We start from the raw sequence: 14,962 nt of genomic DNA on the forward strand, positions 1-14,962 counted from the left end.
TAAATAAACCCTGGGTGCCTGCCAGAACTTGTACTAAGTACTAGGCCAGTGGTCAGCAAACTCATTAGTCAACAGAGCTTCACGACATTTGGCTGGGCTCTCAGCACTGCCAGGCCATCCTGCTGGGAGTCCCTGGCCAGAGGCCCCGCCTCACCTGGTCCTTCTGGGCCCCACAACTTGCAGAGGAGGTGTCCACCGCGCCGCTGTGGAATTCATGATAGCCAGACCCTGGAAAACACTCAATCCAAACCTGTAGGGAATAGGGTTCACCTCCCAAACCTTACCTCACACCTAGGGCTGGGATTAGGATGAGGCAAGAGAGGCATCTGCTTAGAGAGCAACATTCTAGGGGGTGCAAAAACATTCAATAAGCAAGGTAGCATTTTGTGCAATGTGTCTTAAAAAAAAAAAAAGATGAAAAGCCAAAATGAACTATGATTTTCAAAATAACACGACGAACAAAATCATGAAACTCGAAATAAATACAAGATTGGTATTGCTGGTATTTCCTTTGGCCTCCATATGGCTTAACACAGCGCTGCTGGGGCACTGCTCTATCTGAAAGACATGGTCGCTGATCCTCTGAGTTTGGGAAGGAAATGATGCTGAGGAATCTTGCCTGGCCTATCCTTGAGCTCCCTGCTGACCAAGAACATAGTTCTTTCTTTCAATTTCTACCCATGCACTTGGGTGTTGCCTGAGAACAAGTCTGGGGAGGGGTCTCCTCTGGACGAGGGTGCGGGCCTTCCCTTAGGACGCTGGGAGGCTGGCTGGGGCGGGGGGAGGGGGGGAAGGGGCGAGGGGAGGGGGAGAAGGATGCACGGGCTCCTGCTAGTGGAGCACAAAGCAGGGAGCCAGGGTATGGTGGAGCGGAGCTGGGAGAGCCTGCGGATGTGGCAGCCACTGTGCAGAGTCACCTGGCGCCTCATTTGTCCTTTTAAAGACAGGAAGGACCGCGCTAGTGCAGCATGGCGTTCCCGCCTTCCTCTCAACCACAGAAGTCCGGGCTTTCTCTGAACAGCGCAGCCCAGGGTCCATGGGCCCGCATAGGAAGTGGGGCAGAGGGGGGAACAGTCAGCTGGCTCTCCAGGACTGGGAGACAGCGAAGGGGGAGGGGGCCTGGAGACTGAGCCTCTTCTGGCCAGCTCCGAATCCTGAATGCCGGCAATAGTGACAATAGGGCATTAGGGGGTGACAGCAGTCATCTCAAATGGCCCGTGAAATCGTCAGAAGCAGAAAGTGGCCGAGGGATCGGATCTGATCTCCCTTCCGCCCCACTCCCATTCGCTGGCTGCAGAACCGCTATCACACACACAGGCGCTCACAGACGCCCATCCGAGTCCTCACGAGATGCGAGTACGTACAGCCTTCCCCTCACCCCTCGTGCCTACCTTTGGATGGGTGTGCTCTCTCTCCCACCTGCACACATGCAGCCCGCTGAAGCCCGCAGGGAGGAACGGACAGGTTCTTAGGCATTCTCCCGGTGCCTCCCGCACCGACTGCACCGGGAGAATTCGGTCCAAACGGGCCCACCATGGGGCTGGAGGCCAAGAATCTCCCGCTAGGCTTCTCTCGTTTGATTCTCGCCTTCCCGCACTCCCAGATCCCTTCTGGAAAGTCTAACCGTGACCCTTCCCAGCCATCCTGGAACTGGCTCTCCTGGAGGCAGGGCCAGCGCTGCCCCTGGGACAGGATCTGCACAAAAAGGGGCTGGGTGATTCAAGCAAACGCGTGCTCCACGGCTGTGCAAGGAAGAGGGAGATTGGGGCCCGGATCGTTCAGGGCTGCTGATTCTAGAAAGCCAGGTTTCTTCACTGTGGCTGTGTAACCCCAAGCTTGGACTTGAGGGTGGTGGAGGTGGTGAGGGTGGTGGAGATGGTAGAGTGAGATGCCTTCCAGCCCAGGCAGTCACGCTGGGAGTCCTGGTGTCCTTGTTGATCGCCGCCTCTCTGCTAAACTGCAAACTCCCCGAGGTCCGGGCTGGGTTTGCCCCCCCACCTGGAACCCGGCACGGTCCTAGCTAAGAGGGGCTGTCCACCAGCACCCACTGAACACCGAGGAGGGCTGTCATTGGCATCAGCAAGCCTTTGTTTTTAATGGGAGCAAATTCTCCCCCAAATTCTCAGATGGATCCCGCCCTGGGGAAGGATGGAAACAAACCTTGTCCTGGCGGCTGAGAGGCGGAGATGAGAAGGACGCGCCCCTTCCCACTGCGTGTCCTCCCTCTCCCACCCCCACCCCGCTCGCGGCCCCCCACCCCCGCCCCAGCACCTGCAGAGCCTCCCTCGGTGCAGACCCCCCCTCCTCCCCTCTCCTTGGAGCTCTCCCGCGACCCTTTCACGGCAGCTGCTTCATCACCCCCACCTGCTCCACCAGGCCTTACACACACACACTCCGCGCCGGGATCCCCGCAGGTGTAAAACGCAGAGCCGCAGGCGCCTTTGTTTCTTCTTTATTTGCGGATATAATGATGCGCCGCACTCTAAGTTAGAGATAGATTTTTTTTTTCTGATATAACATTTCATCGTATTCACCACGAGCACACAGCACACGCACAGAACAGTTCCACAAGATGAGTTTGGGTTCCTGGAAGCCCGCAGGCCAGCCAGCCCCGCCGCCGCTTCTCCTCGCCTCCCGCTCCCCGCGCCCCTCCGATGGGGACCGCCCGCCGGAACGGGCTCCCCGCCGGCCTCGCCCGCCGCCGCGGGGCTGACCTGTCTCCGGGAGGGGAAGGCTCTGGCTGGAAAGGGCTGGACGCTGCACAGGCTCCGAGCTCTGGATGGATGTGAAATGTCCCGCCAAGGTCGCGTTTCTGCGCCTGCGAGCTGCTCCCCTCTCCCTCCCTCCCCACCCCCTCCGCTGGGGGGACAGGGGCCCAGGTAGGGGGTCCCCCTGGAAGGACAGATCCCCGCCTTCCTCCCGACGCCGGGGTGTGGTGGCAAAGAAAGGACCACAGACACGCAGACGCGATGGATTGTGGATCCCCATCCCCTCCCCCCGCCCCCCGCCCCCCCATCCCCCATAATCAGAGACTAGGAACCGGAGATGTTGAAAGCTTGGCTTTCCAAGCGCTGCGTCGGCGGGGCGGGGCGGGGCGGGGCGCCCGGGGCGGCGGGGGCGGGGGCGGGGGTGGCAGGGAGGAGGGAGGAGGGAGGGGAGGAGCGCGGGAGGGAGCTGGCCTGCCCGCCCCGGGACCGCCTAGTCCTCCGCGTTGGTCCCGTAGGCCTCGATGAGGCCCTCGAGCGAGTGCACGAAGCCGGACACGCTGCAGATGCCGCCGATGACGAAGATGGCCACGTCGAAGAAGACCTGGTGCCAGAGCAGCTTGCGCCAGAGCAGGCGCAGGTGGAAGAGGCTGGGCAGCAGGAAGCAGAGGCCGGCGCCCGTGAGGCTGCCCGTGAGGCCCATGAGCAGCGCGAAGTGCGGCACGTAGATGGCCATGAGCAGCGTGAAGACCACGAGCGCGCAGCGCAGCGTCAGCCCCCAGGGCTTGAGGCGGCCGTCGCCGCCGTAGCAGGCGGGGAAGAAGGCGCGGCCGCCCTCCTGGAACAGCGACTTCTCCAGCACCTCGACGGCGGCGAAGAAGGGCAGCGGGTAGGACAGCAGCGCCTTGGCCACCAGGAAGAGGTTGACCACGGCGCGGATGGAGCCGGGCAGGTTGTCCGTGATGACCTCCTTGGTCTCGTCGGCCCAGGTGAGGTAGGCGACGAGCGCGAAGAGGCCCTTGAGCACGCAGGCGGCCACGTGCGTCCAGTTCATCATGCAGTGGAACTCGGCGGGCCGCTGCATGTTGCCCTCGAGCGAGGGCAGGAAGATCTGCGACGTGTAGCTGAACACGATGATGCCGATGGAGATGGGGAACTTCTTGACGTCGATGTAGAACTTGACCTTCTCCCAGGCCCAGTCGCGCGCCCGCGACAGGCAGTAGGCGATGACCAGGATGTTGATGACGAAGTGGGCCAGCGTGCACAGCAGGCTGAACCGGGACACGGCCTTGAGGTTCTTGAGGAAGGCGCAGGGCAGCAGCAGCGCCGTGGCGATGATGGACCAGGACTTCTGCGACACGGGCAGCCCCGGGAAGCTGTTGTACATGAGGTTGCCGCTCACCACCACGTACAGGATGCAGGTCATCACCAGCTCGATGATCTGCGCCACGTTCACCACGCGCCCGCCCAGCGTGGGGAAGCGCGGGGCGCAGCACGCGTTGGCGATGGCCACGTACGAGTCCCGCACGCGCACCACCTCGCCGTCCTCGTTCTCCTCGTACAGGCAGGCGATGAGGATCTTGCCGGTGTAGCAGCACACCACGGCGGCGAAGATGATGAGGAACAGCCCCAGGTAGCCGCCGTGCAGGATGGCGTAGGGCAGGCCCAGCACGAACATACCCTGCGGGGCGGAAAAAGGCATCCAAACCTGGGGGTGAGCTCTCAGGTGTGGCCTCGGAAGAGAGCGGCGCCTTAGCCGTGGCTGCAGGCTGCAGCCCGTAGGGGGCGCTAGAGAGAGAGCCCAAATGAAGGGTAGGCTTGACATAGGGGTGCAGAGCGCCTACATGGGGAGCCTGGGTGTGTTGAGGCAGAGATGGACACAGACGGAGGTGTGTACAGAGAAGGAAAGGTGTGCTGATGGCTGGGAGGAGTGCAGTGGGCTGAGGGTGAGGTCAAACCACAAGGAAAGAAGAGGAAAGGGGAGATGCCTGAGGATGCCTCCTGGGGACAGAATCACAAGTGGGGACTTGGGAGGGGAGAAGGTGCTGGAAGGGCCGTCGCTAGCTAGCTAGGAAGGGCTCTGGGAAAGGTAGAGTGCTGGGTCTGAGCCCCAAGAAAGAGGGGGCGCAGGATTTAAGAGGGGCTGCAGAGGGTAGCGGTGGAGGAAATCTAATCAGGGAATTGTGGGTGCCTGGAGGCTGAGCTGGAGAAGGAAACGTTCAAGGCGGCAGTGGGAGGGAGGAGCGGGGACAGAGTGTGGGGCAAGCCACGGGGGAGGCGGGAACTGAGGGCCGGGGAGGACTTGTGCTAGGGGTTATAGGAAGTGAGGGGGGGCCACGGCAGGGGAGGCAGAAAGCAGGGTTGGAGGTAGGGAGTCCCGTGGCCAGCCCTAAGAAGGGGATGACTGGGAAGCGTAGAGGCCAGCAGGAAGCGTGGTTTTGCAAGGCCAGATCACGTGGGGACAGATAACCAGCAGCAGCGGGGTGGGCCGGTAGGGCTGGGGGAGGAGGGTTTAGCATCCCCATGGGGAAGAAAGCTAACGAAACCCCGGGCTCCCTGGGTCCGCGGGCCTCGGGCCCCCCGCCCTGGCCTCCTCCCGGGCCCACGGAACGCGGCCTCCAAAGACGCCCCGGCGAGGGCGCAGACGGCCGTGGATGAGGGCGCAGCCCCCCTGTATCCCCAGGGCCCGGTTCCGCCTGGCGCTCTCGCCGGGCCCTGGGGAGGGAGGCACCTCGGGACCGGCCACTCAGGGCGCAGGGCCCCGCAAAGCCCCGGAGCCCCAGGTCCTCAGCAGCCTCGCCTCGGCCTCCGGTTCCCGGGAAACCCCCGTTCTGCGCCCCAACGACCGCGCGCTTTGGGGACGCCGTGGGGGGAGGCAGACCCCGGGCCGAGGGCGCCTGGGGCTTAGGCCTCTTTGGCCCCAGGAGCCGCAGCCTGGCCGCCCCGCCAGCTCCCGCGTCAAGGTGCTGACTTCAGACTCGCCCCGGCGGAGGGACTGGCGCCGCCTGGCGGGGAGCGGCGGGAGGGGTGCTGACAGGAGGGGTGAGGAGGTGCGGGCTGCCAGAGCATGGAGAGGCTGCTTCGCTTGGGTCACGACGCTGGTCTCCTCTCTGCGTTGGAGCCGGGATTTCGCGCGAGAGGGGGAGAGTCTGTGCGCGGGTCCAGCTGCGGCTGCACGACCCGGGAGTGTGTGTGTGTGTGCGCCTGTGTGTCACCCTGAGCGGGCTGGTTACTGTGGGCATGAGTCAGTGCATATATGCAACTGTGATATGTTCAGATGGGTTTCTGTGTGTGTGCTTATGTGTTGTGTGGGCTTCTGTATGTGCGGATATGCGTTTCTCTGTATTGGAGGTGTAGGGATAAGGAAGGTGCATTTGAGGATAATCTTGTGGTCTGTGCATAGAGGCATGTCGTGTGCACCTGGGAGGATGGCTGAGGGCATGTGTGCCTGCCGATATACGTGTGCCTGTACGAGTATATGCGTGTGTGTCGAGGGAGGAGACTCCAGCTCAGCAAATTTCCCCTCTGCTTTCTGCCCCCAAAAATGAAGCTGTGGATCCATTCCGGAGTCCCATTGCGATGCAATCCTGATTTTCTTTCTCCCTCCCCTCTCCCTGCTCCCCCTCCTTCTGTTTCCCTCCCTTTTTCGGGGTTTGAGGGCAAGTGTCTCTGACCTAACCTCAGTCTGGCTGTGCTGGGCGGGCCAGACGCTGCGTGCCTGGGGCCGCAGATGCCACCTGGGGGCTGGGACGGAGGGAAACACCCCTTCTCCCTCCCACCCCCATACTAGAGGGCGTCTGGCGGCCCAGGTCGCCTGGGGACTGGAGGGTGGGGGTAAAGCCTGGTGGTGTTGGTGCTTGAGGGGGGAGAGGTGGGGAGGGGAGGAGGAGGCAGAGCTGGGAACCCCGCGCTCACCTGGATGGCATTGGTCACGTTCCAGCCCGCCTCCCACGCCGTGATCTTGGGCTTGTCGTGGCCCCCGAACTCGCCCGCGGCCCCCACGGCCTGGTCCTTGGAGCCGGAGGGCGGCAGGGGCGCGCCGTCGCCGCGCTGGTAACGGATGTCTCCCTCGACGGGCGACTCGGCGGCGCCCTCGTCCCCGTCGACGCGGGGCTCGCCCTCCGCCCTCAGGACGTCCATCTGCAGCCCCTGGCGGTGCTCGTAGTCCAGGTCGTCGCAGTGCGCGAACCCCACCGCCTCCTCGTCCGTGGCCGCCTGGAAGCCCATCCTGGCGAACACACCGCTCACCTTGGCCTGGGACTTGTTGGACACGGCGGTGGCCACGTTGGTCAGCTTGCTGCGGAGCAGGGTGGCCATGGCGGCGGCGGCGGCGGGCCCGGAGGCAAGGACAAGGGCGCTGGCGGCGCGGGGCCCGGCGGCGGGGCGGCGAGGTGCGGGGGGCGCGAGGCCGCTATCGGCTCCGGCTCTGCGCGCGGCGCCCCAGGGCGCTCGGGCTCATGCCCCTCCCGGCGGCGGCGGCGGGGCTGGGGGGACCGGGCGGGCGGCGGAGGCCGGGCGGACCGGGTGGGCTGCGGGGCGGCGGCGGCGGGCGCACTGCGGAGTGCGGGGCGCGGGCTGGGCTGCGGCGGCCGCGCGGCGTCAGAGCGGCTACGCGGAGCCCGAGCGGCGCCCCCGCCCTCCGCAGCCCCGTGCGCTCCCGCCCCCGGAATCGGGCGGGGGTGGGGGACCGGGAGGGGGACGCGGGACGGAGGCAGGGAGGGGTTCGAGGAGGGGGCAGAGGGGAAGGCAAAGGGGGCGCTGAGGACCTCGGGGACCGGAGAGGAGGGCAGGAGGGCGCCCGCGAGGAGGCGGCGGAGGGAGCGCCAAGACGGGGTGCGGAGGGCGCGGGGGGGGGGGGGTGAGTGCTGCATTTCTGGGGGAGGTGCTAAGCTGGATCCGGGCCCTCCTACCCCGCCGCCGCCGCAGGGAGGGAGGGAGGGGGCGGGCGTGCGGATTCCCGTGGTCCCAACCATCCCCTCCGGAGTCCGGGAGGGAGCCTTGTGGCCCCAGACTCTCCGGCCAAGGACGAGTCTGGATACCCTGCAAGGCAGCGGGACAGTGGCCTGTCGCTGCCTGCCCGGGCCGTCTGGGGGTCGATCTGCCTCCCTGGCACCCTCACACGCACTTAAGCCTGGCCTCAAGCCCCCTTTGACCGGCAGGAGCGTCGGTCACGGTCACGGATTGCTCTCCGGAACGCCCAGCCCGGCGCCGGGACCGTCCCCGCCGGTCCGGGATGCTGCGATGGAAGTGAATCTTCGGGTCGCTCGCTACCAACCAACCGCACTCCAACTGCGTGCGGGATGGAGGCGAAAGGTTGGCTTTTGGCTTTCTTTTCGCGCGGCGGGGCTGGAAGGAGGCAGGGTTTGGCGAGGGCATCGCTCGCGGCGGGTAGCGGTCCGGCGGGGGAGACGCTCCGGCCCAGGAGGAGGCGCGCGGGCGCTGGGCTCCGGCTCCACGGCGCTCCCGGGCCGTGGAAACGCGGACTATTCCGCGGAGTGCGTGTCGCGCGTGCAAGAATGAGAGACAAAGACCGACGCCGTGTCAGACAGTGACACGGGCTGGCTCCCAGTGGATCCCCAGAGTGAGAGACTCGGTAACCGTGTTTCTGTGAACGTGTAGTTTTGTTCGCATTGGAACCTGGATGTGCCCAGCGCTTGTGTGTTGGGAATCATGTGTGTGCGCGTACGTTTCCAAACGGATTGCCTGCGTTTTTGCCTGTGTGTGTCCTTTCCTAATTGTGTTCCCCCGTGCGCCCGCCGCTCAGGATGGGGTCCCCGTATGCGTTCCCGGCTGGACTCTCGCCCAGACCCCTCCGAAGCAGGAAACACGGCACCCTTTGCCACCCTGCTGCCCCGGCCCGGGTGACGGAGGATTAGGGCTGCGAGTGGAGGCCGGGGAGGGGGGAACCAGAAGGAAGGAAAAAGGCCCCTCAGTCTCTCCGCTCCTGAGGCCCTGAGTCTGGGAGGACCCTGTGTGCTCCCCTGCAGTATTTCTAGATTAGCTCACGTCAGCGCACAAGTAGGGCGGCCTGAGGGCTTTGGCCAGGCTTCGGAGCTGCCAGGACAACAGCCCCCCCTCACCCCGCCCTCCACACACACACACACACACACACACACACACACACTAAATCAGTCCCCTCCTCCTCCCCTCTGCCTCACAGTCTCCCAGAATCTCCTCTCCGATTAGAAAACCTCCGCCACATTGGACAGAGATGCTCCTAAAACCTCCCAATCTACCTTTTAAAATCCCCCCCAAGAGCCTACTTGGCAGAAAACAAGACCGGGACCCCCCCAACCTGAAGACCCCCACTGTGACGAGAAAAGCTGTCCATAGAGACCTTCCCCAGACAGATCCTCAGATCATGATAGGATTCCCTACAAAGATAGGACAGAGATCCTTCCTCCCCAACCCAGATCCTCTCCTCCGAAGAGGCTTTGAAATGGAACTGACCTCCCATCCCAGAGGTTTGCCCTTGCACAACGTCCCTCCCCTCCCCAGGCCCCAGATTCTGGGAGAAAGAACCTTTTCCCCAGATTTTTGTAGACAAAGAGCATCATCTCCCAATTTGCATTCCCTGCACTTCTACTCCTGGTGAAATCCTTTAGGTACTCCCCAGATGATCTGGGCAGAGCCTGGGGTTCCCTAGTGCCCCCCCACCTCCCGCCAAACATCCAGACCAGAAGGTAGCCATCGAGGCCTTCGCTGACAAGTGAATCAATGGCATACATGTATCGGTTGGTCATTGCCAATTCATGGGTTTTATGAGGGTCCAGAGTGTTTCGTTTCTTCCCTTTTCCTTTGTGATGATCACTGCTGCAGGACCCAAGGTGGACCGTGCCATTCTTCCCACAGTGGGAAATTCATTCATTAACCGTTTATCCAGCAAACCGTCTCACAGCCCTACTATGCGTGTGGTTCTCTTCTGGCTGTTGTGGGCATCACCAAGATGGCCCAAGCACAGTCCTGTCTGTGCTCTCCACCCCAATTTTTTGTGTGTAGGAGGTACCTCAGAGAGCTTTCGGTCCAATCATCCTTTCTGCAATGCTCAAACAAACCCTAAGACCGCCTCGCAGAGCCTTACTTCCATACTTTGATCTTCAGCGTGCAGATCAGCACACCCAGGCCTGGCAGTGACGTGTCCTGCTCAAGGTCACAGAGAGCCCAGGGGACAGCCAGGCCAGGGCCCAGGCATCCTGATGGCCCTCCTGTGCCTTCCCTTTCAAAAACCTCATCTTGTCCTTCCAACTCCTCTCCAGGCTTATTCAGTGTCTGGCCACTTTGCTGTCAAAAAAGATGAAATTCAAAATCAGATTCCAGGGTTTTTTTTTGTTTGTTTGTTTGTTTTTTGTTTTGTTTTGTTTGGCTGTCATTAGATGGCAGCCACCTGGGGGAGGAATGCCTCTGTTTACCTTCTTTCCTGGGCAGCCAGCTCAGAAGCAGCCCATTATGTACTGGAAAGCCATGTTCCATCATACACTAGCTGTGTGGCTTTGGAATAATTAGCTCTTCTTCCGTTCCATTTCACATAAATAAAATGTGAAAATAACCTCACATGGAGAGGATGCTATGAGGTATTACATATAAAATGCTTAGCACGTGCTAAGTGCCCAATATGTGGTAGCAATTATTTTATTGTTGTTGCTGTTGTTACTGTTATATCCAGTGGCCATTTCTCATTGTTTGGGGGAAAGTCTGTGTGCAAGAAAAAGCCCAACATGGGTGTGAGAATCAGAGAGAGTTGAACTGTACAGTCTTCTGTCTTTGCCTCACCTCCCTGTCCTCACCCCTCTAGTCCTGTGTCGACCTGAAGGGAGAGAAATGGAAGTTAGGAGTAGGGCAGAGGGCAGGGGACCTGGCAGGCAGCCCCAGGAGACAAACAGGATGACCTACCTAGCTGGTAATGAGTTGAGCCGTGCTCTAGGGAAACTATCAACCTCCAAATTCTCCTAAAAGCTCCTCCAGGGGCACCCTCAGGAGAAGAATTTGCAGCAGCTTGGCCCCCTGAGTTGAAACACAACACCCAACATGCACACGCACACACTCACACGCGGAGAATGACAAGCCGATTGACAGGTGCACAAAGAAATGAGGCCAACACACAGATTCACGCACACGGGCAGATTTACTCAGGATGACAGAGCAACACGCAGGAGCCGAGGACAGGCCGGCACACAGACCGACATACGCAAGGTTTGTACCGAGACTGCCCGCCACACAAAGAACCCAGTGCAGGCACCCCTCGATCCATTCCCCTGGGCACCCCTCGATCCATTCCCCTGCCGGGGAACTGGCTTCGACACACAGCAGTGCAAGGACAGGCATAGACATGGAAAGTCACACACACAGTGACAGATACCCAGACACAGGAAACCACACACACACACACACATAATTCACACTGAGACCAACAGTCAGGCACCCACAAATGAAAGAATACTCCCATATGATCACTGAAGGGAAAAGAGGGGAGAACAAAGTGAGGGAAGGGGGCAGAGGAGACATAAAAGAACACACTGGATGAGGGCACAGGGAGACAGACAGAGCAGGGCATGCCAGCAGCGGTGCCTGCCAGCAGGGCACAAAAGAGACACAGGTGCCACGGCCTTCCTCTTGGCCAGCGCCAGCACCCAGCTCTGTGACAAAGGGAATGCAGGCTGGGTGGCTGGGTGGTGAGGGAGCTGGAGCTGTCCCTGCTGCTGATCTGTGAGGAGTAGGGGCAGGGGCTTCCATCCCAGGGCCAGACAAGGTCCTAGGGTCGTGGGGTGGGGGTGGGGGAGTGGGCTGCCTGAGAGGCAGTGGGTGAGGGGCTCCTGCGACTCCTGCCAAGCCCCAGGAAGCAAGGACTGTATTCCGGATCAGTCCTGCAGCCTGAGCCCAGGGGAGATGCACACTCCTCTTCCCACAGGAGATCCAGCTCTCTATGTTTGATGCCTTCAGTCCCCAAGGGGTTAAACGCCTGGCTAATGGAGATGGAGGCCACTTTGGGGGAATAAATAGGGTTAAATAGAACTGGGCTTATCTCCCAGAGCAGGCAGCAACATGGGGGTGGGGCACAGAACCCTTGAATTAATGGCCTGGAAAGCCAACATCATGAGCATCATTTCGGGGCTGAATGATCACAGACAGGAACCCTCCCTCCCCCCTTCCCTTCCCAAAGCAAGTTCTGTCCGTGGGCCTTTTCCTGCCGTGAGGACAGGCACTGGCCCTAGAAATCCTCCTCCCCTCTTCCAGCTGGGGCATTGGTGAGACTTCCTTGCAGTTGCATGCCCACCTTGGCCCAAACCCAAACCCAACTTCCTGGTCCTGTTCCCACTGGCACAAGGGAGGAGATGGGCAGCAAGGCTGAGAGCTCCAGGTGGGCAGCCCAGGCCCAGAACAAAAACCCTGATTCTTCTGCCTTTGATGAGAAAAATCAGGTGGGACCGTGGAGGGTGTAGGTGCTGCCTCAGCTGACTCAGGGTAAAACATAGTAAAGTACGATAATGACGTTGTAAATAGTAGGGGTTTACCCAGCTGAGGGAGTGAGCAGCCCACCTCTGGAGGCTTGCAGGTAGAGGCTGGATATCCATCCTGTCAGAGATCCTGCCTCAGGGCAAGGGAAGCTGGCTTGTATGATTCTGAGCATCTTGGGTCAAGCCTTCTGTACACATGGCTCTAGGAAAGGCCAAAGGAACAGGGGACACGGGGGTCCCAGGCCTAGTCCTCAGAAGCCTTTGAAACTAGGCAAAGCTGCCTGGAACTGAGAGAAGAGCCCTGGGCCAGACTCAGTGGGTTAGATCAATGGTTTCTGCCCCCCTGTTATGCTGGGAAGCAGGGAGCATGGTGACTTCCTTCCCCACTGGATCCCTAGCACAGAGGAAACACTCAATAAACATTTGTGGGGTTGAATTGAATGGATGTAACAAAACCATCCCCACCCCACCCCCCATGAACTTCTAGTATCATTGGTTGAGGAAACACACATACACAATGGCCAAATTCCAGCTCTGAATTCTGAGTTCTGTCGCTCTTCCAAGTGGATTTCCCTTTGTGCTCACATCACCTTCTACATAGTTGAAAGCCAGTCATACATACCTGTGTGAGATGTGATTTTTGTTCAGAGCGCGCTTGGGGTGCACACTCAGGTTCACCACTATGCACCCCCAGGAATCCGTGAGTCACCGGTTATAACAACTGGGAGGTTGTGACTCCAGTGAGCCCTGTGATGAGGACCCTGGATTCTAGGAGTGCAAAGGGGCTGTGGGCCTGATCTGGCTCAAACCTGTTGGTGCAGAGCTAACCTTAACTGAGTACAATCCTTAGGTTAGTCCATTGTCGTTTTAGGAGGTTGCAAGCAGGAACTGCAGCACTGAGCATGGGGAGGTGGTGATGGGTGGGCACAAGCAGGGGAAAGAGGGATGTTGGAGGGACAGTTATGGGGGTCGAGGTGTTGGATTATTTGGGCCAAGGATCAAGGGTTAGCCTTTGCCGGTCAACACCTTCCCTCTGGCAGATCTAGGATAACCTGCCTCACAGGGCTGAGGGCCAAATTGTGCCTCCACCTCCCCAAATACATTATGATGGAGTCTTAATCCCCAAATGTATTTGGAGACAGGGCCTGTAAGGAAGTAATTATGGTTAAATAAGGCCATAAAGATGGGGCCCTGGTTTGATAGGATTAGTGCCTCTAGAAGAAATTCTAGAGAGCTTACTTGCTCTCTCCGACATGTGAAGGCACAGTGAGAAGGCAGCCACCTTCAGGCCAGGGAGAGAGTCCCCACCAGAAACCAACCTGCCAGACCTTGATCTTGGACTTCCAGCCTCCAGAGCTGTGAGAAAATAAATGCCTTTCTTGTAAGGGGCCTAGCCTGTGGTGTTTTGTTATGTGGCACTCGAGCTGACTAAGACACTGAAGGCCTCTGCCAGCCCCTGGCCAGCACTAGCTCAGGAGCCAACGATTCTTCTAGGTCATACTCCCTTTGGACGCCTCATGAGGCTGAAGATCCTCTCTCCAGAAGCACACACAAAATGTTGCGCCGTTTCAAACCCTCTGTGGCCCACGCGTGATCTGACCCTGGCCTCCAGCCTCAGAGCCCAAAGTAGAACTTTTGTTCTTTTCCACTTCTGCTGAGAGCTGGATTCAGGTGAGATATCAATGTTAACATTTTTAAAAATATATATTTTATTGATTTTTTACAGAGAGGAAGGGAGAGGGATAGAGAGTTAGAAACAATGATGAAAGACATTGATCAGCTGCCTCTTGCACACCCCCTAACGGGGATGTGCCCACAACCAAGGTACATGCCCTTGACCGGATTCGAACCTGGGACCCTTCAGTCCGCAGGCCGACGCTTTATCCACTGAACCAAACCGGTTTTGGCTCAACATTAACATTTAACAAATACTTATTCTCGAATAAATGCTTTACATGTGTTCCCTCATTATTGCCTTATCCTGTGAGCTGGGGTTGATCCCATGCCCTTTCACAGATAAGGACGCTGACGTACAGAGAGGTTAATTATTTGCCCAAAGTCTTGCAGCTAAATAATGGCGGACCCAGGATGCAAACCCCGGCTCAGAACTGCCCTTATAACCTCCGCTCTCTGCTCTCCGGTGAGTCCGCCAGGAAGGCCCTGGGCCCCGGGCACCAGGGAGAGGCTGCAATCCAGATCTGACTCCCACTGGCCACACAGATCTCATGTGTGTTCTCGGGCATTCTCTCTGCACGGACCGCTACTAGTGTTCACCCAGGCGACCCGCATGTTCCTGTTGACCACGTGGGCAGCTCCTCTGGGGCAGGGAGGTGGGGTGCCCAGGGCAGGTAGAGAGCAGAAGCTTGTGGATGTCACTGAAGTCTTGGTGAAGTCTTGGATGGCGGAGCCCTGCACAGCTCGCTCATAAACAATCCTGGGACACGGATTGTTTTCTAACCATGGACAGCTGAGCAGGCTGAAGATCCTCTCTCCAGAAACACACACAAAATGTCGCGCCGTTTAATTAATTTTATATCATTTTATGTCTTAAAAAACAAATCTTCCAGCAGATTCTAGCCCCCCTGGAAGACCAAATACCGCTTTCATTGTCATGGGCCTCAGGACAAAAGAACCGAGGGGGGCTAAATGCTGCAGCACAGAGAACCATGCTCCCTGCGCAAGTGGCCATTTAATTCTAGCAACACATCATCCATCACAGCGAATGAATTGCGTTATTTTGAGATTTCTGATTTTGTAGCTCTCTTTGTATTCCACTGGTGCACGGTCTTAGCTTTCCAGTTGTAT

The 14,962-nt window shown here is 59.3% G+C and overlaps 1 protein-coding gene across 1 annotated transcript; it reads right to left on the reverse strand.

Moving 5' to 3' along the window:
* Positions 1-2,994: 2,994 nt before the first annotated feature.
* Positions 2,995-7,171, reverse strand: SLC32A1 (solute carrier family 32 member 1). The gene is made up of 2 exons (XM_036417762.2): positions 6,621-7,171; positions 2,995-4,386 (listed from the first exon to the last, which is right to left on the reverse strand). The coding sequence occupies exons 1-2, from the start codon at positions 7,020-7,022 to the stop codon at positions 3,199-3,201; spliced, it is 1,590 nt and encodes a 529-aa protein (XP_036273655.1). The 5' UTR covers positions 7,023-7,171; the 3' UTR covers positions 2,995-3,198.
* Between the last annotated feature and the right edge of the window lie 7,791 nt (positions 7,172-14,962).

Source organism: Pipistrellus kuhlii, unplaced genomic scaffold, assembly GCF_014108245.1.
Source record: "Pipistrellus kuhlii isolate mPipKuh1 unplaced genomic scaffold, mPipKuh1.p scaffold_m20_p_6, whole genome shotgun sequence".
In the NCBI taxonomy this organism is placed as follows: domain Eukaryota; kingdom Metazoa; phylum Chordata; class Mammalia; order Chiroptera; family Vespertilionidae; genus Pipistrellus; species Pipistrellus kuhlii.